The sequence below is a fragment of the Diorhabda carinulata genome, chromosome 2 (assembly GCF_026250575.1).
Source record: "Diorhabda carinulata isolate Delta chromosome 2, icDioCari1.1, whole genome shotgun sequence".
In the NCBI taxonomy this organism is placed as follows: Eukaryota; Metazoa; Arthropoda; class Insecta; order Coleoptera; family Chrysomelidae; genus Diorhabda; species Diorhabda carinulata.
This window is the reverse complement of record NC_079461.1, coordinates 15381210-15407656: the sequence shown is the minus strand read 5'-3', so window position 1 is coordinate 15407656 and position 26447 is coordinate 15381210. Positions and strand designations below refer to the sequence as shown.

Sequence of the window (26447 nt, the reverse complement as noted above, 5' to 3'; positions counted from 1 at the left end):
CCACAGAATCAGGAGGTAGTCAATGAATTTTTAGAAAACATTGAGAAACTTTTTGCATAGTTATTGTTTATTAATGAAAATATGGAAATAAATAATCATCAATTTTTCGGCGTCTTCATCAATTTTTGTATGAGAAAAGCATTTAAGGGGAGGTAAGGGGAATCAAAACAACCAACCAACTACCATTGACGCGAATAATTTGGAAAATTTCAAGTTCACAATTCCCTGATTTTACTGTCATTATGTCTATCTCTACTGGAATATTCGGTACTAAAACATGGATTGCTACGTAGCTTTTCAGGAAAGTTCAAAAACAATAAAGAATCTCAAAGAAGTCAAATTGCCAAGGAACTACAATATCATTTATTTATGGGCTTCCATGGGCAAAAGGAAGGTGAATGATGATATTATTCCAATCAATCCACTTCTGTTATTTCAGCTCACACAGCTTTTGAATTAGCTCCTTATTGTTTCCGTTTTTTTTTTGAAAATAGCGTAATGCAAAAAATGTACATTTCGTCACCTATTCCCATAAGTTAAGACTAAGATGCACAAACATGTTCCTGCAAAAATGATAGAGAAATGTTAATACAAGTGGCAACTGGATGAAAATTCCGGCACTATTTTGATATTTACGCAACAATTTTGAGCACAAATATCATATTTAATGGAAATAGAAAAAGCAGCGTAGAAGTAGTAGTAAAAAGGAGTTAAATAAACTGTAATTTATTTGTAATTCGAAAACATTGTTGTATCATACAATCCACACTTTTCGAAAATGGATGTAATCATACCAATGATATTTTGATACTTGTTTTAGGCACCTCAAAAAATGTCAAAGATCTCAATATATTTGGATATAACTTATAAAGGCAACTAATAGTTGCGTTAGACTACTGTTTTTATTCATTAATAATGCCACTTTTGGAAACTTTGGAAGTGTATGTTTGCAAATTCATATATGGTTCGAAACGGGTATGTCACCAAAAGAATGAATGAGGCTGCAGATATACTGATTAGTGACTCCGCACAACTTACTCCGCAAGCAAAACAAAGAAAAAGCACTTCACATGTAAATCTGGATGCGGAGCATCTTCTAGAATTGGTAAAAGTAGATGCAAAATTGCACTGTAGCCTAATAAGAATGCAATGGAAACAGCTGTACCAATCAATCACCTAGGATTCTAAGTAAAAAGATAAATGAATTAACAACCACGTCACGAAACAAATATGATTTAGTGGGTTTGAATGTAATATATTAACTGTAAATCTTTTTTCTCCCATTTTTCACTATATTGTTGCTAGCAATTGTTGTGATCAAGAACACGGCCTTTTTTCAACTTTGTTTATAAGCACTCTCTATGCTTCCGAATGAAATAAATGAACTGTTACTCACTATCTTCTTCTAAAAACACAACGAAAATCTGGATATTAGTAAGTAACTATACTTCTTCATGAACAATCTAAATATTTTGAAATGAAAGAGAAATGATTATCAATCAGTCGTCTCAATTGCGAGATGACTGAATTAGTAATGATCACTTAACGTTGACCTTACCCAAAGACAAAGGAGTTACATCTAGTAGTAAAACATCTTGAACAGCTTCATGAGTATCTCCACTGAGAATAGCTGCTTGAATAGCTGCTCCGTAAGCAACTGCTTCGTCGGGATTGATTGATTTATTCAATTCCTTACCTAAAAAATATCGATATTTTCGTTAATGGTTCCAACTAGTTATACAGGTATAACCTTGAAACATTCCAGATAATAAATTTTGGATTCTCGGTATTCTGGTACTTCCTCCGACAAGTACAATTTCCTCAATCTGTCCTCTACTTATTTTGGCATCTCCTATGGCTTTCTTCACGGGTTCTAATGTTCTTGTGAATATGTCGTTATTTACCTGAACAAAGAAAAATTTGTATAAACACTTAAGTTCTCAGCATTTGGAATAATATTAATCGCATTATTTTTTCATAATACGAGAAAAAGAGCTAATTCTTAAAAGAAAATTGCTCATAATTCAATGATTGCAATATTCATCCAGGAAATTGCCCAAACTGAATATTGAGATATCTAGGACGTGTTTTCTGCTTTTGATGTAATTTTTGGTACCACCAAGACTTTCTTGATCAATGTCCCATACTAATCGAATTAATATGAAGAGTACTTTAGTCCTTTTATACTTTAAATAATCGTCTACTCAGCTACAATATCCTAGCCTAAGGATTTCATCATTTCACGATATATAAGTTAAAAAATGTAAAAACTGAGAGTACATGAATGAGTTGATCGATCGTAAAATCTCATAATGACTTAATACACCTTTGAAAATATATATATATATATATATATATATATATATATATATATATATATATATATATAGATATCTTGGGATAGATACCTCTTCGAATTTGGCTCTTGTGATTGTCGTATACAAATCAACTCCCTCAGAGATAGAATCTATTTCTATTGAGGCTTGAGCAGCTGAAGAAAGAATCCTTTTGGCTCTTTCGCAAGCCGATTTTAGTCTTCTCATAGCTCTTTTATTATTTCTTATATCTATTTTGGTCTTATTTTTTAGTTCTTCCATGAAATATTGAACCATACGATTGTCTATATCTTCGCCACCTGGAAAAAAGTAAATTGTAGTTTTTTAGTGAGGTGGAAATCGTACCTAAAACTTGCGTTACCAGTATAGGAGGATTACATATATACATTTTGTTCTACCTGGACAATATATTAACTACCTAAATAATAGTATCCTTTAAACTCTTTAGAGTATATTTGTATATTATACAGTATGCAGAGAATGATCAAGTTCAAAACTAGACCTAGGGCCGCCTCAATATTGAAAATTGATGAATAGTAGAACAAGTTTTTTCGGTATGTGGAAACAGCTTTCAAACTGAGTAACGGAGTCAAGGTGGAAAATCACAAAATATGAGGATTATTTGATTGGTTTCAGTATTTTATGTAATGATATAACACCGTTGAAACACTGGAAAACTCATATTCATCTGAATACTATTTTTTCTTTTACAGACAGTTTTTGAGAAAAACAAAATTTACACCTCATGGCATTTAACCGTGACGAGAAAGGATGCACCGCCGCCAAAAGTAATTACTCAACGATATTGTCAGCAAATGGGTTGGGCAATATCAGCTTAGAAGAACAGCTTAATAATGTAATTTTTCTCCTTAAATTCCGCAGGGATCTATTTACCAACGTTTTACTAAACAACTTCAGTAAATATATGCAATTATAAGTTCCTGGAAAAAATCGGATAATTGGATTCAAGTAGTTAGATATTTGGTCACTACTTCACGATTTTGTTATTATTAAGCCTTCAAAAGACAATTTCACCTTTGCTTTTGATAAAAAAATTATTTGCAGTTTCGGCTACAAGTGCTGTCCTTAGTGTTGAGGAGAGTTGTGAAGATTAAAACAAATATTCAAAGGATTGGTACCAACGTGAAGTTCGCATCAAATGGGTGGAACAATCTTATGAGCAGAGAGAAAAACTAATTTTTTTCTACTCTCAAATTTAGATTTCTGTTATGTTGTTTTTAGCGTATCAGGGTTTTATCATCGAGATCAATAATTTCTTCTTTGTTGACAGCAGCTGATATTCACGACAATGGAAATAAAAATGGTGTTTTCTATCGATACGATTATATTGACTCTTTAGCTGCTCTAGCAATGGTCAAAAGTTTATGAAAATAACGAAAACATTTGATGATCTCACTATTTATGCTGCTGCCTCTGTTGGTCATTTATTTCAAATAACTCGTTTATGGGTTTCCTGTGCTTACATTTGACGTGTAGAGCTAAAGCAAAGCCCATTTTTATAGTCCAAAACAGTTTGACATGTACCAAACTGTGTGCATTGGAATGATTACCTTGGGTTTGAGCAACCAGTCATCTGCCTCACAGTGATAATAAATTTTTAGAGTTACTTAAAGCTGCCAACTTCTATCACAAATAAAATTATCTATTCTGCTTTGCTTCTAATTTTCACGTAGGTAATTTGAATGTACTTTTTAAATGTATTTTTTCGGTTATACTCCAATAACTGGAAATTTCAAGACATATTGATAAAAAAGATAAGATATATAGGGCGATTATCTAGTACGATAAAGTTAAGTGTCTACTACTACATTATTATTCTTCACATTTTGAAATTATTTACATTCTTACAGGGTATTCCAGAATTGTGTGTTATATCAAACTTACATTTTTTTGAATGAAATGCTTCACATTTTATCATATATGTGGAATCATGGAAGTTCCCCATTTCAATAACATGGGGTTGTGATGTGTTCTACGTTGTATATGGAAAGTTATAACCAATTTTCCATAAAAATCGTAACAAGAATAATATCTTGTACACTGTAACAAAAAATTGAAAAAATGAAGATCAGTTGCAGACAAAGCTCTCAAATAGGTAGTAGAAATTCTGAAAAATTATTTATTTCTTCAATATCCATTGAATCTGATACAGGGTGGTTCAAAACACTAATACATTACTTTTTTGGTTTTATCAAATGAATAGCTCTGTATTCAATGTGAGTATCGAAAAGTACTGCCAATATACTTTTTTTTAACAAGCATTCCCTATATCTAAAATTATTAGTTCTTGAGATATTTTGATTTTTCTGTGCAAGACAATGATTATGTACCCATATCTAATTATATGACAATTAATGTTGAGTTAGCTATGTTTTATTGGTTAAAAATTTGACTAGGACAAAAATTAATTTCACTGATGAAATGATTGATATGATCTGGATATTCGGAGAATGCAATAAGAACGCCTTACTCAGCAAGAGTAGAGCATGAAAGTTTTCTTGAAAAGCGGCTACCTACAAAAGCAAGCTTGGAGAGATTGATGTTGTTTTTGACAAACAAATCATAGCCAACTCACAATGAATTGTTAAATGATTAGATATAGTTGCATAACTAGTATTTTGCACTAAAAAATTTAAAATTGCTTGATATAAAATACAGGAAGATTCATGAATATCAACGAAATAAATTTCTCTTACATTGTACAGGTTATTGAACTTGGATTTGGCACAGAGCTCAGAAACACCCTGTGAAATTGTAAATAATTCTAAAATGTTGAGACTAATGATGGCTATAATCTCTTGAATTTTCAAAATTGATATCTCAAAGGACAAAGGAGGCACTGAACTTTATCACAACCATCAATCACCCTGTATATTTGTCAAAATAGTTTAATTGGTAATTTTTTGAAGAATAAATGAGTACTGAAATTTCTTACAAAAACTATCCTCTTTTTATATATTAAAACAAGAAATTTGATCCAAAACAATTCTTAGGCATACATAAAAACATTCTCTCACTATTTTTTGTATTTCGCCTGTAGTTATAATTTTCTCTCTTTATATATGACCATTTTTTCGCGCTTCCAATACTAGATCGTTCGATAGTGTCAGCTATTCACATACAACAAAAAATTGACAAGGACAAATATGATTTTGGATTTTCGTGCAAGCACGTTCTAGGCGACGTTTCGATTTCACTCATCTCCGAGGGGATTTTCGAGGTGAAATCCACTACAGGCGATACGCATTTAGGTATTCCGATTAAGTGAAATTATAATGCGGATTAGAATGGATAAAGCGTGACGTTGCATCAATAATGCGAAATTGACGCTAACGAACTTGGTGTTGGTGAGAAAATTATACGAAAACTTTCATTAATTTTAATGCGAAATGCCTGACGATAATACTACACCTGCTCAACAATTTATAGAATCAAAATAAGCGAACGAGGATGCTGTTTATCAATTTAGAATATTATTTGTATATTGATAATCATGACAATGAATATTTATAGTCGGTAGGAAATTAGATGCGGCTACTAAAAGAACATACAATGAATAGTATTGACGTAATAACTTTTGAAAACAGAGGTGAATTACCTCGGCCTATTGCAAGCGAAATCCATTTAATCATAATACTTGTTTACGTATCGTCAACCCTATACCCTATACAGTCAACCTTAAAAAAATTGACTTGTGAAGTGTTTAGAAGTATACTCCTTTTCTCAATTATTTACTATTGTCTAAAAATCTTTTTTTGTTCACAGTAAGTATTCGTATGTTTGGTAGAAGTTTCGTTCAGGACACGCGGAGAGTTGACTTTGAATATTTCTTGACTCATTTTGAGTTCAATATAGCCAAACTGGGCTTAGGTTAATTACCATCTATGAAATTAATTGTAGAGCTTTCATTGCAGGAAAAACTATAATTTATTTTTAAATACTTCGCGAACATTTTTGGGAACAGCTGAGTCAATAAACGACGTTGTGAAACAATTCTTCAACAGATATTTTTTTAACATTTACGTTGTAATACAAACATTTTTCAATTCGAGTGACCTCAGAAAATTAAATCTATGGGGTCTAATTCGAGTGTCCGTACACTTCTTAAAATAATCTGTCTACTCTACTAGTATACAGCTATTGCATGAGAAGTCCATTATAATCTTGTGTAATTGTGTAATCATTGAATTAATTTTGTCTCCCAAAGATGTAAGGAACTGATTAGCTAACTAACTTCGTCATGTAGGATAATACCTATAAGCTGGTGTGTGAGCAATCATCGATTTTTGTAATCATCGCTTACAAAATAATAGAAACAGTAGAATAAATCATTTCATAGCTGTTAATAAGATCTTTTGTTCATTTGTTGAAAAACTAACATAAACATGCATGTTGCATCATATTATTTCTTGACCAGAAAAATAAAGATTTAAACATAGCTTTCTATTCTTTTTTATCACATAGGTAATTTGCCTTCACTTATTCACAATATGTGACTTCTCAAATATTGAACCTTCTAGGCTGAAGACTATAAACATTCTAGTCTTCTCCCTACTACCACAGATTCTAACATGCCCCCAGTGAAACATATTCTTGATCCACCCAGAACAAAAATAATTTATGAAACGCTTATTCAATTGAAGATGTCATCCGAAGCGTCAGCAATACGATCCAATCATGATTATAAACTGATAATCAGATTACAGAGATTAGATGTAAATTACAAAACCACTTCACATTCATTCAAACAAGGAAATTATTTGATACCATAAAAGAGAAGTATTGTATGTTCCATTTATGTAATTTCTAAAAAGCATATTAACTTTCTATTACAAATAAGATAGTAGTACACAATCAAATATTCAAATCGGTATATACTTGTGAGAGTAATTATGCATGTGTGCAAAGGGTCCGCAACCGAGTACTGAGAAATACAGTTAACGTCCTGTGGTATTTCAGTAATAAACATCTGTACTAGCAACTTCGTATGAATACTGACCACACCGTGTTCACTACCACTACACTCACTACACTGTCTGGCGCACGTTTCGATAACCAAGACTCAAAGTGTCAGTACAAATATTTTTGCGAGCGAGCTGCTTTGTAAACTGTAAAATCTGCTGTACTATAAAAAAAATACATTTTAGCAATTACATGAATGCTTAACCGACGACGGTTAGATCGAATCAGATTAATGAATTTTTGGAGACTGTTTTCCTTGTCTGTCATGAGAGGTTGACTCGGGGAAGAATCATCTATAAAGTCGGTATCTTGAAATCACTTGAAGCATTCAAAAACATGTGAAAACTTTAAATAATTACTACCATACTCGTCTTTCAATAGATTATAAGTTACAGTTGTGATTTTTCGAAAAATTTCCCAGGAATCCCTTGCTCTACTTTTACTTTCTAAAAAAAAACAAAAAATTCTATTTCTACAGCTACTCATTTGGCATTCACACTTCTTCTTTGGCACAGTCAGTCTCCTATTTCCACAGCCACACCTCGTATAACGTTTTGGTGAGTTCAAAGAGATACAGAAAGCATGACTAAACAGTTTACAAAGAGTAAAAAAATATAAATGAACAATAAATCGAACCTTCATTCTGTAGCCAATAATTACTGGTGAAATAAACACCTACCCAAGTGAGTATCACCTGCTGTCGATTTTACTTCAAAAATTCCACCGGATATAAGTAGAATGGATACGTCGAAAGTGCCCCCACCTAAATCGAAAATCAGGACGTATCTGTCATCGTCACTCTTTTTGTCCAATCCGTAGGCAATCGCAGCTGCTGTAGGCTCGTTAATTATACGTTGAACATCAAGCCCGGCAATAGTGCCGGCATCTTTTGTTGCTTGTCTGGAACAGAAAGAGAGAGAATTATAATATAGAAAAATGATTATCATTAGTGAAGTAATTAGGTTGATAATTATATTTGGTGAACAACGGGATATTTATCTGACGAGTTGTGACGTGAAATATAATAAATGAACTTGATGGTGGAACTTAAAATGATGTAATTTCCAAAAATTAATGGTTTCAGAAAATAATTTGTAGGAAAAACTCATATCTCGTTACTGATCAATCACATTACTTTCTGTTATGAATTATTATGTACGAGATCTAGCTATTGAATTCTGGTAATATATAAATAAAAAACAAGCTAAGAAAATTTACTCAAAACTGTATTATTGACCTTAATAATACTCTTCATACAACTTTACAAGCAATTTCAACCTCCAACTATTTAAAACATCTTTGATAAGGTCTCACAGTTAAACTGTATGGAACTACCGTTCCAGCATCTTCAACATATATTACTCCACATTATATAGGTAGAAACTTAGAAACCGATTAGAAATTATTTAGTGAATAATTGGGGCTAGGAACCACAAGACTGTACGCTTGCATATAAATAGACGGACATTCGTACTTCATAGTATATACTTTTTCCGTCGATTCCAAAGTATTTTTCATATTTTTTTGAAGATATTGGTAATTTTCATAAGTAGAAACCAATATTCAACTTGAAATATGCTTAACGTAATTTAATATAAATATAAATAAGAACACTCACATCAGTGATATGTATAATAATAATTTTTATGTGACAAATTATGATATCAAAGATAGTTTTTGTAGTAGGGAAAAGGTTACAATAGCTTTCCATTTTGCGATTTAGTTTTTCCACTTGTGAGCCCTCACGAGGTCTAACTGGAAGCACATTCTTATATTTTTTTTATTTTAAATTTGATTTTTCCCACTAATGGCCCATACGGGGCCGAATTAGTAATAAGTGACTAGAATTCTTTTGGTTTTTCCACTTGGAGTCAACGTGGGTCTTGATTGGACAAAAAATCATGATTGACTTTTTCTTTACTGAAGATTTATGAATGAGGTTGTTTTTGGAATTTACCCTGTGAGGCGTATCTAGCTTGAATCCAATAAAATGCAGATGTATACTTTGGATAATACTACTCGAATTACGAGACGGAGCATAGTGTTCGTGCGTTGAGATGCCCTTTCAAGACCGTGTAAGTAAGAGAAGAAAAACAGATAGACAGCCTCTAATAGAGACTTGGAAATTTTTTCTTTTGTGGAACATTCATCAAGTATTTGTTTGTTAACGGATATCATCTCCAGTGATTATATGAATGATAAAGTTTTTGCCGTTGATCCGAATGCGGTTCAGTGTCAATCGTATTTCTCATTCACTTTTTTCACATGCTTCAGAGCTTTTGACACCATCATTTCGCAAATCTTTCGCATTTTTATATTCTTGTGTAATATCTTGCCGACGCTAGAAATAAGTACAATTCAGGTTGTTTATAAAGTCAGTTAACCGCTTTCCTGATAAAACTCGTACATCTCCCACTGCAAAGTGTTTATCTTCAGTTTCTTTATCAATGTATCCGTAACATCGAAGAGGAAATTTTCGAAATAATTCCAAACTCAAAATTCCAAGATGTTTGCAATATTACATCAAAAAACGTTTGTTCTTGTAATAGACAATGTTACATCTGTGAATAAGTATTCCGATTTTGATGTTAACTATGGATCGAGTTCAACTTGCTGTCAACTACGAATATCAGTAAGATTTTTTAATAGTCACATGTTCACCCTTTTGCAATTTTAAATAAAATTATATTTTCAATAAATCGTTGGAAGATACTCTTACAGTATGTTATAAAGAAACATAATTTGCTAATATTTATCTGTCTGTTAGATTTCAAGTGAATCGATTAGGAGGTTACAGGTTGGACTGTAAATATAAAAATAAATTATCAACAATTTTTTCTCAAGCATTACATCCATTTTTTCATAAAGTATTAAACTACAAATATAGTTATCAAGGCCGCATTATTCTGCAGATATTGCAAAATCATCTAATGAAAACATTTTTTTATACAATTATAAGTAATAGAAACAAATAACCTATTGGTATTGTCCAATTAAATGTTCAAATTATCTTCTTCCTTTTATTTGAGTGAATACAAGTCTATTATGAGAGGCTGGTATGAAATTATACAAATATTGACGGGCTATTTAGTAAACCATTTCTCATTTATACCTGATAATCAATATTTATTTAGGATACAATATTTTTTAGAAATTCGATGTAATAATAGTCTGTACCTCATCTTCCAATCCATCTACTTTAAGAAACTGATTCCCTACAGCGACACTAAACTGTGGTGATACAGAGTCCTGCTGTAACAAATTGTTATCAAAATTGTTACGATTCTCTAGAATTGGTATCATTTCATCATCTATAATTGTAATGATTTCCCGTACCATTAAACATGAGGATTTCTTCATAGTGGAAAACTATCTCATTTGTGAAATGAGGTGCTTTATGGTTTCACGAAATTTCATTCTGTGATTATAATCACGTTGAACTAATTCTTGTACTAACGTTACTCGTGAAAATTGAACTTACTACTCTTAATAACGTTGTAGATGAATCGTACCCTACACATTTCACATTTAACAAAAAAAAAAAGAATTATTCATGTCATTTGAACATGATTATTCACGGAAAATTTTACTGCTATTTTGTTATGGAAAATGTTTGATAGGTCCTTATTCCAAACGGCTGCAACTTGCAAAATATTGATTGAAGAACTATGCGACTTTATCTGTTATATTTGTAATTTAATAAAAAATATGGAGCAAAATAATACGTCCTTTATCTTATAAAGAAAAACTGACTAATGCAAAGCGCGTCGGTTCATCCTTCAACGTGTTGAACATACAGTCTATCACTGTAAAGGATGAGACTTCCTGTCATGGTCATAAGATCCCATGTATTTCAACTTCAAAAAGTCGAAAAGCTGGAAAGTACCAATGGATACGTACAAATAAGATTGAGTATGGTGATACTGCAATTGGAACAGATTTAATGATAACTATTGAGTTACATCAAGACAGATACATTCAATACATTATCTGTAAAATGGCTAGTAGTCACTGCACTCAGGTATTTATGAGAAAAATAATAGTGATAATTTAATTACGAAATAAGCGTACTGAATTGTCTTGATGGTAACTTTCATTAATAATTTTTTTCATGAAAATGAGTTGAAAAAGAAGCATAGTTCCATGTGAAACGAAACGTAACTAAAATTTTAACATAGGGTGAAGATTATAGAAAATACTCCCACCACTTCCATAATTACTGAATAAAAAAAAATACGGAAACTTACCTTTGAGAATCGTTAAAATAGGCAGGAACCGTCACAACTGCTCTTGATATATTGTCACCTAAAAATGCTTCAGCAGTTTCTTTCATCTTCGCCAGAATCATTGAAGAAATTTCTTCAGGAAAAAAAGTTTTTTCTTCGTTTTTATAACGCACCTTAACTTTCGGTTTTCCTCTATCATTGATAACTTCGAATGGCCAATGTTTTATGTCTAGTTGAACAACAGGATCATCAAATTTCCTACCTTAACGAAGCAAAAATTCATTAATGATTAAAAATTACAATTTTTAATTATCGGGTGACACTAAACTAAGTATACTTTTTGTGAGTATGCGATTAAGTCTATTAAGCCAAATATCTAATTATTATAAGAAAATGAATGAGATTAATCGAAATGAGGAAGGCTATATAGAAAAATGATAATTTTTCTGTTCCTTAAGTAAATTTAACGATTTTATTAAGAATAATATAGTTTCCGTAAATGTAATTATCGAAAAATACAGAAAAGATAAACGAGATGGTTACATCTTCATATCGATGCATAACTAATAGTTGAGATTCCACTGACTCATCGAGTCGAGGCAAGCTTGATGTGTAGGGATACAATATTATTAGTGCCACACATTTTTTAGGTAAAATGCTTACTGGAGCTAAAAGGTATGAATGAGATTATTATCTGTTGATTATGGGCAATGCTATCTATGACAACAGTAGAAGTTAGGTTGAAATCATAAGAATAATCAGTAAGTGTGACGCCTCCACTAGAAGCTAAGTTCTAGGTAATCTACCAAACAAATCAATTCAAGCAGGCACAGAATGAGTAGTTTATATTATTATATAATCCTTATAGCCAGGATCAAATCTGAGTTCTAACTATAGAAATTGTTCACATATAATGGGAGAAAGCCTCAAGGGTATAATTACAAATACATCCGTTGGAAAAACTAATTAAGCTTCTTCTCAAAAACATTTGCATTATGAATTGTAGTATCATCCTATTTTAGAACTATTGCAATATATATGGTGTTATTTGATAATGAAAAATGTGAGAGGCAGTTGCCACAGAGTCGTCAAATTTGATAGATATTTTTCTACGTCATTAAGTTCACTTCATTCAAAGCAGTTTTTTCATGAATAATGTTTTTAAGAATTATCATCTATTAAGAACAAATCCAATTTTATGATCAAATAGTTGCAAATGGAGTAGCAAATCAGCTAATCTAAGCTGTACAGCTCACGAATGTATTATATATCGTGTATTTAAAACTAATCCACCCTTAATTAGGAAAACCATGCTCTCTGAATCTGCCTTTGATGATATTAGAGTTCTATTGATAAATCCTATTATTTCAGCGAATAAACTTAATATTTACAGTTTTTGTGATAGTTTTTAAAAAAGCAGGATTAAGGTGAAGTGGCAAGATCTGCTGGAATGTCTGAAGAATATTAAGTTTTCTAAAAATTTGACAGGAATAAGAGTAGATTCAAAATTTTGAAAATTGTTCTATACTACATAACAGCAAAATGTTGGTTCATATGAGTTCGATGTTTTCTTTATTATTCATATGTTTGTACTATGAATACCATACAAAAGCTATATGTTAGAATTTGGTATTTTATTGATCAAATGAATACCCAATTTGGTAGAGGATAATTTGAGATATATCATGATAAATGGAACAATACGTTTTAGAAGTTTTACTCAATTTTTTGCCAATCTTGTTTTTAGCATGAGGGAGAACACAGATATATCGTTTCGCACAAGAAGTAGGTCACAATAATCTGTATTCAAACACACAAATTGTCTTTCAGAGTACCAACTGACCCAATCAGGATCCAAGTCAATTTCCAAGTTACAATCTTGGACATTCAAAAGATTTTTCGCACTATAGTTATCAATTCAAAAAAAAAACAGGAGAAACTTACTCAGAGACTCTTTACTCTTTACCGAGAAGGGGTAGATACTCTTTTACTTTTCAAATCATTTTTGTGAAATTAAAGTTGATAAATTAGCAGTTTGCTTCAATCCTCTTCTCAATATTTTCATTCATACTATAGACTGGATTCTTTGCACCAAGATGTTAATAATTGATAATATAATTTTGTTACAGTCAAGGTATTCAAATAGATATTTTTCTCCACTTGGTGTCTGAGTATGTTATTCGAAATTCGCTAGGCTCAGATATTACTGTGTAGTTCTCTATTTTTTAAATTCTGTTGTTTTCCTAAGGTCTCACAATATATTGCTTGCTTGTTTTACTGTACATCTCTTTAAGGACTCTACTGATTAATATAGCAAGTGAAATACAAAGCTGAAATCCTCCACGCTTTCCCTTAACTATCAGAATAATTGCCTGGGCTTCTGTACAATTTAGAAATTGTCCAACATATTATCTGTAATAAGATAATCTGTGATCATTCGAAGTTATTTAATTTGTCAATACTGTTAAAAGACTTTGTAACTCGAAAAAGTGCTTCTAATTGATGTAAGCTTATTTTATGTGCATAGTTGTAAACATATGCTGGAGCTTCTTCCATAATTGTAGTTGGCAATTTTTCTGCTCGTTAAAACTATCACTGATATACCTTAAAACGACAGCTTACTACAATGTCATAAATTTTTGATGCATTTATAAATTGTGATTTTTCAGTTGTTACCAAATAACTAATATTTTTACTGTCTTGGTGTGAGCAAAATAAAGGTTTGGGTATTCTAGGGTAGCAAGAGCCATTCCTTGTATGCAGTAATTTCGCCACTGATCAGAATATAAATTTGATAGGTCGGAGATAAGTTGAAGTAAAACAGGAAAAAATTCTTAGCAAAACTTTTTCTGTTTTCATTTGGCATTTGATGCTATTTTTAGTATTTCATCAATATTATTAACGTAGAATATCAACAATTGTACTACGAAAGCACCAGAGCTCTATTACTGTAATTAATTTTCACGGCAGGAAGTCAGGCTGGCAATCTACTACTTCTTGTAATTTTGAGACACAGTTTCACAAGCTGAAATAACATCACTCCAAACATTTTATTGGACGACTCCCGTTTACCTTTTTGCCTCAACTTCCAGTCAAGAACGATTTAAGCTACCAAACTATGTCACTAACTAACTTTAGATACATGTTATGATGATTTAGATCGCTAAGGGTCATTCACTACAGGAGAAGAATCCAAAAATTCTCTGTCTTTGATATTTAAGGATGAAATGAAAAAACATATAACGTCCATCTTCCAATTCGTTGCAGCATTTGCGAAAACTAATGTTTGAACTATAGTCTATCGAGAATGAGAAGCGATCATTGACAGCACTATTAATGCATTTATCAGAGATTACAACTAATCTGCAAACAAGATACATTCAGAAAAGTGTCGATACACTGGAATGGATGGATAGTTTGAACAGTTCAAATTATCAATTCATAGCAGAACTCCTTTCTTTAAACAAATCTAGAGTTGAGCAAACCACTCCAGTTCAAATGAAAAATGAGTTATGCTCATCCTATGAGGATAGGACTATAAATCAATATGTTCCTGGTCTGACGGATAAAGGTCAACATAACATATGTATATTCTACTTTTAAAGTACCATCTTTCATATGACAAATATTTCGAACTTATTTTTTCAGTAGTTAGTATGTAAAGTATCTTTGAGCCAACGTTGACTGGTAAGATTGTAAAGTACCACGACATCCAAAAGTGACCATTATAGTAGAGAACATAGAAAAAGTTCTGGAAATCTTGTTGAGAAATCGTATGAACATATGGAAGTTGTTTCATCGAAGTGTTTACATCATTTCTTTTCGAATGATCAGATCATTTCCTCACAGTGCCAAAAAAAATTAGCTCGTGTGTAAAAAAAATATCGTTCCAACCGAAATAGAGAGGTATTTCCGCAATTATATATATATGATATCGATGAAACCTATAATAACCATTATGTAAATGAATAAAAACGACAGCGAATAAATGAACTTGGGAAGACCTGCCGAAGCTAGCAAAATGGTAACAATCGAAGAAAATGGTGTGCGAATAAAAACCGTGGCAACTAACCGTGATTGATTCTTTATAAGATTAGACCGATTAAAGGAGTAAACAGCCTCACATTAAGACGAAAAAAATATGTTATCATGTCATTATTGTATGAAAACGATAATGGAATTCAATTTATTTAACGCCCAAATGGATGCGCAAAAAATACATATTCCCATATACAACCTCATGTCATCGATCAAAACTCGCTTGATATCAAGTGATACTATTTGATACATTGATTAACGAGTACATATAGTTAGACTTGTCTATTGGTACTATTGGTAACTAAATTTTTTCATTGTACTTCAAATACTAGAACTCAAAGGACTATATTTCAGGCTGCCTTTTGGCTAAGGTAATAAACAATTCATAAGAATTTATCAACACAGTACAAAGTTCATATATTGAAGAAAGAGAAAAATTTTAAAATTATTTGCTGTAAGTTAAGCGTACCGCTCCCACAGATCTTGGAGTACCAAAAAAAAAAACCTTTATAACATTATATCACATTCTTGCGTGTGGTTTGATAGAGAAATAACTTTTCAATGGAAACGTTACTTCACTGTTAAAATTGTATATTAATATTCTCCAAAATGATATTTCAGCTCCACATACCTAGTTCAGCGAGGTTCCATTTGTTTATTAGCGGCTGCTTTCAAAATTATCGTTTCTTTCTTTTCCAAATAATCAAACAGTATTACAACAGAACTATGAGATCATGATAGAAAAAATGGTTTCTGGTTGAATGTGGGCACGTTTCCCAAATATAATCCATTATTTTGACTGTATTTTTGCTTAGGGGTATAAAGGTGTACCTAAGTTCCATTTTTTTCTATACATGGACGTAAAATCACTCAATCGTGGCATATAGCTTGCTGATAGCTTCATGATATGTCTTTTATGCACAATATTGCATATTGCACTGATCAGTTGAAATATCTCATAGTATATCTCATATCTCAGGTATATCTCATACTTTTACTTGATAGTTGAATACAAAGTTTTATTGATCATTTCTGGATCAATTGCAGTAAATTACGGCGCAGGACATTCTGAATTATCAATTATTGCCAATATAGTATCTTGAATGAATAGGGAATTGCTCACAAATATTTCGCGAAGCAGTGCACTTTCAGGATAAATTTTCATAAGTTTATCGATTCTCTCCATCTTCATCCAACAACAGTAAAACTTTCGACAATTTACATCAAAAACGTGACGGTAATCAACAATGTAAACACCGTAGTGAAACTATCATTATTAGTATATTAGAATTCTGCAAATTCACATTTGATAATGATTTTTAACTTTTCTAAGTTACCACCATTTATCTTTTTAACAATTCATATTTTGTCCGAATGACAAATTTTAATTATCTTGAACCAAGTATCTTCATAAAGATTACACCGATTAATAGGAGAAGTCATAAAAATTTCATTAATGTGAGAGTAGTAATACTCGTTTTCCAGCTTCACTTCGTTAAAAGAGAAGAAAAAATTGGCTCCGGATTTTCTACATTGTTCGCACTTGATTGAATGATATTATTTCAAACGATGAATCGAATTAAATAGTCACCTTTTGGGGTAGTTATAATTTTTCTCCGTTTCCACGGCCCAAATGATTCAAATTGGTTCGTTCTGTCAAGTCTCATCGCAGTTTATACGTATTGGAGGCTAATTGAAAATTGTTAAAGGGAAAGGTTTGTCGATTGTCGATAATTTATTGAATGAAAAGGATTCCATTTTCCTAATTAATTAATTATGGCTGAAACGCTACGAAACAATCGTATATATTTAAAGAATATGTTTACAGATCAGAATTTTAATTAGACTGTATCATGATAATACGACGGTTATGTTTTTTTGGCCTCACGTTTGAACTAATTTTTGAAGAAACCTCCATTCCCAGAGAATTTGCTCCTTTATGCATTTTGAACATGAAAACGGCTACTTCTGTTTCTGAAAATCATTAACAAGGGTTACCAAATCAGGTCTACACCAATTTGACCATCTGGTTTGTTAAAAATTCGACTTGTTGAGCAGCGATGTGAGAAATCGCAATGCCATGATTAAGAATAACTATCATCCGCATCCGAATTTCTCCTATGACTGGTAAATTGATGATTGTGTGCTATTGGAAATAGAACGTCTTACTTTGCTCTAATGCCACATGATCGATTAAGTTTGACTTACTTATACCCACACTGAGCAATAAGTCTAGATCCATGATTCCTATGAAGCTTCTATCAAATTCTTCCAACAATACGATGCATCCTTCGATGCGATTCTTCTGAGCATTAGCTAGAATATTCGGTATCCCATGGGAACAAACTATCATGTAGAACCGTGTTGAAGTTATCTTGGATATCTGATATCTTGGAATACCATTTTATTGTATTTTAACAACAACAGCCTTAACGGATTTAAACCTAAGGTGAACATCGGGCCCGTTTAAATCCATTATAGCAGTTTTTACAATAATGTAGAATGGGCCTTCATTGATATATGAATCCATTGATGTATGGTTGTCGGGGCTAACCATAACACTTATGTAAAATAATTTCACAGGTCAATTTAATTTATACTTATATTTATATTTTTATCTGTATGTGTAACAAATGTTATGTTAAACAATGTAAAGTTTGCACTTAAAATGAGAGCGACCGAAGAGGGCAGGGTATATGAATTTAGCATTAATTGCTCCAGAAATCGATAGAAAGTTTATATTAGAATACAGTATAATGTGCTTATTATAAGTCTACTCAAGAAGAAAATAAACCTAGTTCATCTGCTAAATGGTTATTCAAGAATAAAGTAAACCCAAATGTCTCTTCTATCTGAGTATTTAAATAGAAAATGCAGGATTTGAAAATTTATCTGCTTTTACAATCAAAAAAATGGTACAGAATTTACTGTTTTAATGAAAGTCGGGCCTCACTTATAAAATAATCAGAACTGACGAACAACCATCGCATTAAAATTCGCAAATTGCAACATTTAGTTTATCTAACTGAGTAAGAACAATTGACGAATACCAACAGGAGTCTTCTCGGTATATTGCTACCTCAATACATATTTTTAAGTCTTGTTTCTTGTAGTTGCAGTTTTTATATATTCCAATTTTTCTCATGCCAATATTTTATAATTACATAATCAAAGTTCTCAATTGACTGGGGAAATAATTGATATAACTTATTTCATACCCATAAATTTCACTCGAAATCTTCTATCAACACAATTTTATCATAATTAGTTCCAATAATAACTTAAAATCTCAATTTAGATTTAATTATGTCCATCATGGAAATTAATGGAACCCGAACCTAATAATCCTGATTTCAGTCTTTAGCGGCCATTGGTGTATTTTCAACAAAATATAATGGAAGAATGGAGATATTCTAGGGTGACTGTAAAGTGATCTTATACTTATTCAATTAAAATCTAGAAAAACCCTTGACAATGTCAATGAACATTCTATTCGATGTATCAAAAATCCATGCATTTTCCTGGCTTAAATATTTGGGATTTGGAAATCCATGAAATTCGTAATTGTCACATACTTTTTTCTTACTAAAAAATCGACAGAGTTTATTCAAATTCATCGAACAACGTTAATGACATAACCAATAACATGAGTATGAAAACGTGAAACTTGACATTATGTCAATCTGCATTTTGTTGGTCATCGGGATTCAGATCTAACTTTGTTTTGATGACATCTATTCTGGTATAAACACCATGGAAAAGGTCGAATAGAATCATTCCGATTACACATCTAAAAAAATGGAGCTAATCCTGCTCCTCTTTGTTCATAGTATAAATTTACTGAAAATATGAAGAGCAACAGAATATTTTTTTTAAGAATAATACCATCACTGTTCATGAAGATAAAATCCTTTCTTTATACAGAATATAAAAAAGAATTCAAAAATGAAACTAACCAACTAAGAGTCTTATAATTTTGGTTAAGACAATATTTTCCGACAAATATAATTTCTCTACTTATCTATACTCAATAGTTCTCTATTAACAATTATAGTTTCCTCACCAATTAGTCTCTTCGCATCGTATACCGTATTCGAAGGATTAATTGCAATTTGATTCATAGCTGGATCTCCGACTAGTCTTTCTACCTCAGTAAAAGCTACATAACTGGGAGTTGTTCGATTACCTTGGTCATTGGTGATTATGTCAACTGTACCTAAAATAAATGAGAATATAATTCGTTTCAATATCTCTACGCGTATGTAGGCTTTTGAAATGAACAAGAATGTAACACATATATTCTCTATTGGAGGCTATTACTCCAATTGAGAAAAGGATCAATTGATCTTGAGAAATCAGCTGGAATCAGTAAAAAATTTCCTTTTTAATTAGACACCTGAATTTATTTCGCTATCCTTACTGAACGAAGAGATACTATAATTTTAGCATGAAGCTATTTATCAATTAACTTATCTTCAGAAATGATATTTTCTCTGATCTGAAGATATGGAAAATAGCAAAGATGACAATGATGCCAAAACAAAGAGAAACACTAACTAGTTTCATCAACTGAACTCAGATTTGAGTCAAATCCCCACCACCTGGAACGATATTTTTTTAGAGATGAATTTTTCGACTACGTTAATAATAATCTTACCCATTCGTGGCTAATATTACTCAGAGAAAAGGAAGAAATAATAAACCTTAAACGAGATGCGAAAAGTGAACGCCACCTAGAGAAGTATTAGCTTTTTAGTTGATACACATCAACACAGTATTAATCAAACCTTATGAAGAGGGCTAGAACGATAATTAATATGAACAACGTTATCAAATTTACAAATGATTAAAATAGAAAAATGGGTTTAATAAATGAACGGAGTCTCATCAAATTGTAATTCGACAACTATCAAATAAGCAAATAGAAATTTTGTGAACTTATAAATTCAACTTATTACCCGTGAAATCGAAACAATCATTTCCTCTCTATAATATTTCAACCATTGATCTGCAAGCATATAACGCTAGAAGAAACATTCATATCCAGAGCTCCAAAAAAGTGAAAATGCAGAAAAATTTTAGCTTCGAAAAGAGTGCGTCGAATTGAATACAGTTTTGGAAATAAATATAGGTCAATTCTCACACTTTTTTGATTTTTATCCATTACTTTTATTTTGTCCAAAAGCACATGTATCAAAAGTGGAAACACGCCATCCTAATTCTGATAATTATATACAGGGCGTTGTCAGTCGAATATAGATACACCCTGTATACCTGGCATAAGAGTGTACGGACAGTGAGTTCTTATTTCGTATGTCATAATTGACTATGATGTAAAAAAATATATCAATAGAAGAATCATTTCGTAAGTTTCTAATTCACCGGTAATACAACCAGAGAAAAAATTTCTTGCCTAAAATTTTTTCAATAAGATACGTTCTTACGGGACTTGTTAAATTTGAACTTAATCAAACACCATAGTCATCGGATTGTGGAAATGGTAAATAGTTGGAGAAAATGGATCTTAGCTGCAATAACTGGACACTTATATATTCAATCAAACTAAGAAGAAGAAATAATTTCCAATATCGAGAATATGATGAATGGCAATAAAATTAATCTCACTACTGTTTTTTTAGTCCAAATGTTTTTCTAACTCAAATCTATCAAATCAAATGTATTTTTCACATCATTCATGGTTTTAAATCATTTCACAATCTACTTCGCCACTGAGTTATTTTCGTTGTCGGTATCATCGGTCACGTCTGAAGAAGGAATTTATTAATTCTTATGATGTTGGTAAAAGCAGTGGGACAATTATCAAATTATTGTCATGTTATCAGACCTCGACAATAGTCGAATCATTTGAATGGATAAAGATAAATATTACATTACATAAGAAATCGCTTAAATAGTTACAATTGAAAACTTGTTCAGTATAATTAGATGAGTTTATCAAATTATTTTATTGTTATCCTTGATACGTGTATAGGGTGAACACAACTTTCTTAAATACATAGTTTCATACATAGCATCTAATGAAAGCATGTCGGTAATATGTTCACATAGACGTAGTGTGAGTATGTGAGGCACTACGAAGTTCTTTCTTTCTCACAAAGTATAATGGGATTTCTTCTCCAATTTTACACAAATATTCCATAAAAATGAGTCACAATAAATGGAATTAAATGATTATTATCAGATAATTTCAGCAACGAGCTCATTTTAAGTTATCTGGTATATTTCATTATTCATATTGTCATTAGCTAACTTTATTGCATGAAAAAATATGTTCTCTATCCATTTTTCTCCCAAATTCGACAGAAATTACTCCCGGTACGGAAAATACGATTTTTACATAGGTGTAATTTCAGTAATTCTTCCTTTTTGATTGTATAGTGTCAGTTTCTGCGTATTAAGAAACCTCATGTATACCAGTATCTTTATAGTTTTCGAAAACTGTCCTATGAAGCTAATAGAATTTGGTGCATATCACCCTGTTCTGCTGGAATATAGCAATATCAATGTTCGCATCGCTAAAAAAATTGTCATAAAAGGAGGATGGAATGCAGCTTTTAATAAAATTATGTAATTTGCAGAATTTATATAGCCGTCACATACCAACAATTCGCCAACTCCACAATTTGTCATGCACTCAAGCCCAAACCACAACGCAGGTGTACCAAACATTTGTAATAAAAAGACCAACATTGAGATCCGGACAATTGTGAACAATTCATTTTGTTGTCAAAATATTATATTGAAATTGATCAAGACATTACATCTCAAATTTTTATTTTCTGACCACTCGACAGTATAAAAATTTTTTTCGTCACAGCTTCGATATTTAAAGACCCATTCATACCAAAATTTCTTGTTGTTGGAGAGCTATATTTTTTCTTGGTCAACTCTGAGCATATTTTGATGTGATAACAGAGATAGGTCACACTTTTGAAATAGTTACCAATTATTTTTTTGTTCAAGCAACATACGTACTAATGGAAATTCGATTTTAGGTGGCATTTAAAAACACATAGTTAAGTAACTTCAAAAACCGTAAAATAAGAGTGTTTATTGTACCCGGTATTTTATTGCTACCTCTTGTGTGAATTATTATTTTTTAATATCTACAGATGCCATAAATACCTTCCACATTCGAAATTTGTAAGATAGTTACTATTCTTAGGTTTCTTAATGCATATAGAATCTGCTTGGTAACTGAATTGAAACACGTTAAAACACAGCTTGAAGTTTCAAAGTTTCTTACTTGATAGAAACATTGAAAATGGACAATCAATCAATATATAATTTTATTTAAGATCCTATTTGTTTATTATATGAAAAATGTGTTTGGAGTGATGAATCATCAAATTTGTGTACATACCGTTTCTGAAAACTCCTACACAGGAATAAGTTGTTCCCAAATCGATCCCGATGGAATGTTTGAACTTTGCTGTAGCCATGAGACTATGGGTGGATTGAAAACTTTAAATTTGGATGAAATTTAGGTTTTTTATTTATGAAATGACATGATGTTATGTTACCGTTGATGAAAAATGTCAGAATTATTTTTTATATCATACTCTCACTCAAAAATGTGACAAGTTGAGTTTCAAACGATATTACATATGATTGGTCAGCTCACATCTCCTTTCACGATTGAAACAGTGTCATAATGATATCACGTAGCTTGTTAATATTTCCATAAAGCTTAACAAAAAAAGCCTATAGAATAATTTAATAGTGGATTGGAGGTATAATCATCGAAACCTCAATTTTATATTTAATATATTGATAGTACGAAATTGCTTATGTCATCAAAAATTTAAAGTTTCCTGTTATCAACTTCATTAACGTTTCACTAATTATTTCTAGTGAGCAAAATTTATTGTAGCTCACTACATTTAAAACTTTCTTTAACTTTTTACTTCTAAGCCCTATTTATATTATCATATTACTAATAATGTTTTCCAAACACAGATGAAGTTTTACCTTGATGAGAGGTTACGGTGATCGTATGTAAATCTATGATGAACTCATTCATTTAATTATAGGTATATAAATCGATACAAAATGAACGAAAATACAGTTTGGGAGGTTCGAAACTTTTTAATAAAATCCGAAAACTTGCCAACTGAAGACCGGGTAGTAGTATGGTAGGAAGTATGGGTACTACATGGGTACATTTATCTAGTAGAGCCATAATACAAAAGGTGATCATCAAAATTATGCATACACAATGTATATACGTTGTGGGTAATTGTTTTTGTAATATTCTGCTTATATCTCTAAATTTCACACCAATTTATAAAAATACTCAATCATTTTTAATGGAAATTTGACATAATCCTCTGTCTAACATGATTGACGACATGAAATAATGGAACATCTCTGATTTTAGTGACAGTGTCATGACATTAACATAATAATCAATAGTTAGTTTAGTTTCTTGAACATTCACTAGATATTCACGATGAAACGTGAGGAATTATTTTTTCTTTGACTTCCATCTGCAATATATTAGCATCGTTAAATAATCAGGAATCATTATACAAGTGTATGAATGCGGATACATGCGAGGAAGTTTTAGACCAAAATGATATATTTTGTTGAAGGTGCTTTGATTACTATGGCTCAATTTCATGAATATACATGCATTATTTCATCGGTAGTGTGAGACGGGCTAACCAAATACAAAATCTTTGCTAGTTATCAGTTACAATTACAGTTAGTTACAAACAATTTACAGTATAGTGCTACTGAAATGTCATCATCTAATGATGAGCATAGGACTAACAAAGGGTTTAATTATTTTTTCACATCGTCACGTGAGGTGCTAATATTCTGTTACATATTTCTGAGAATCCTCAAGCAAATGCTATTCATTACATTAGTGGATAGTGATGTTTTATGAGTGAAAAAACATTGAAACTTTATTCAGCTTTTCTATGACGCATCAAGAATTTATTAAAAAACAAATATGCGATAAAACTCTTTCCCAAACATTGAGATTCAGGTACAAGTAACATTGCTAAAAGGCCCTTTACAACCTTGAGAAGATTTGACCCTCATTTAAATAAAAAATTAGTTAGAATTGATGTACTAAAGTACTTGAAGAAAAGAAAATAATTTCAGACGATATGATCATCATATTAGTTGCAGTCGATATAAAAAAAGTAATAGAAAGTTTCTTTTGTATTCGATTCGATCAGTAGCCGATCAAACTATTTTCCTAGCATTATGTTGTTCGTATTAAGTACACAGCATCACAATAATTATTAAGAGCTCAATATATACTCATTCGAAAAATATAAAGAAAAATAAAATAAAACTATAATAAGCGATCGCCTCCCGGTGGGCGATTTGGGGGTTCTAAGATGAACAATAAATTTGTGGGGGGCGACAGGGGGGCGATCAGTATGAAAAGGAAGAAAAAATAAACTAACTCTTCTGTGGAGTAGAATCTTAAGTGTCGCAGAAACACGGTAGCGTTTTAAAAACAAATTACTCGTTTTTAAGAAAATTATGGACAAAAATATGATCTGTATAAAATATGTACATGTAGATGATAGACTTGCCTAATTCCTCAGGGCTCGCTGGTCACGCGCCGTTAAGGGAATTGACGTAAAGTAGTTGAGTCAACGGCTATTTTTAGCTGGCAAGGTCACATCGCTACCCCCTCAACTTGCACTACCATCACAGGTTAGTGTTGCGGGTGTGTTGTTGTTAGTGCATACACATCTAGTCTTCGTTTCAATCACAACACTCACCCCAGTTTGTCATACGACTTCTATGTATTTAGTAGGCTACGCCAGTGACTACATTGCGATTACATTGTGCGTATCTGTTTAGTATTCGTTCGTTAGTTTTGAAGCACGGAAGACCGCGCATGATGCATTCGAAGAAAAAGTGTCGTCAGTACTCAGCTGAGTATTTGAAATACGGTTTTATTGTGTCATCAAAAAATGTGCAGTTTCCATATTGTCTTTTGTGTGATAAAACATTTACTAGCAATGAAGCCTGCGCAGATGAAAGAACATTTATCAAGAGTAGACAGTGACAAAATAAATAAAGACGTCAATTATTATCAAGAGCTCAAAGGTAAAGCAGAAAAACGTCCCGATTTAAGTTAACTATTTAAAAAACGAGTAACCGATCTTGACAAAGGTCTTCTTGCTTCTTACGAGGTAGCATTATTGATCGCTAAATGTGGCAAACCTCACACGTTTGGCCAAACTCTTGTTTCACCTGCTGCAAAAAAGTTGTTGAAATTATGTTAGGCGAAGGTTCTAGTAACAAAATGAGTCAATCGGTGCCTTTAATACTGTCTCCAGGCGAATTGATGAAATGGCTGCAGACGTCGAATCGAAACTTACACACATGCTAAAAAAAAGTGAATTTGCTTCACAGATAAATGAATCTACTGTAATTGATAACAAAGCAATTTTAATGGCCTATGTGGAATTCATCAATGAACAGAAGGAAATTACCGAGGAAATGTTGTTTGCAAGAAGTTTGATCACTGATGCGAAGTGGTTATCCATTTTTAATGTATTAAAAGATTATTTTAAGAAAAAGGATATTCACCTATCAAACTTAAACGCCTGCGCTACAGACGGAGCTCCTATCATGTATGATCGCCATGCTGGGTTTCTGGCCCACCTGAAGAGAGAAGTTCCAGGCGTTATTACCATACGCTGCGTCATCCATCGCCAACACTTTCTTCTTCTGCTTCTTCTTGTAGTAGGACGAGGTCCTGTCAGGTCTGTCATCTACCCTCTTGTGACGCCGATGTCCAGCTATCGTACCAGCGTTTTGGGGGCCTACCGATTGAGCGTCTTGTGTCTGGTTTCTGTGTTTTGGC

At 31.9% G+C, this 26447-nt stretch overlaps 1 protein-coding gene across 2 annotated transcripts in view; it reads right to left on the bottom strand.

Moving 5' to 3' along the window:
• LOC130890703 (heat shock cognate 71 kDa protein-like) overlaps positions 1-23201 on the bottom strand; it is a 29539-nt gene extending 6338 nt beyond the window's left edge. The window contains exons 1-7 of one of the 2 annotated variants that reach the window (XM_057794934.1): positions 22968-23201; positions 19647-19799; positions 11567-11807; positions 7999-8219; positions 2409-2635; positions 1751-1904; positions 1559-1696 (exon numbers count right to left, since the gene is read on the bottom strand). In XM_057794934.1, the coding sequence (XP_057650917.1) occupies positions 1559-1696; positions 1751-1904; positions 2409-2635; positions 7999-8219; positions 11567-11807; positions 19647-19799; positions 22968-23046 (1213 nt within the window). In that variant the 5' untranslated portion in view covers positions 23047-23201. The remainder of the gene's footprint in view (positions 1-1558; positions 1697-1750; positions 1905-2408; positions 2636-7998; positions 8220-11566; positions 11808-19646; positions 19800-22967) is intronic. The other variant, XM_057794935.1, reaches the window with a different exon arrangement.
• Between the last annotated feature and the right edge of the window lie 3246 nt (positions 23202-26447).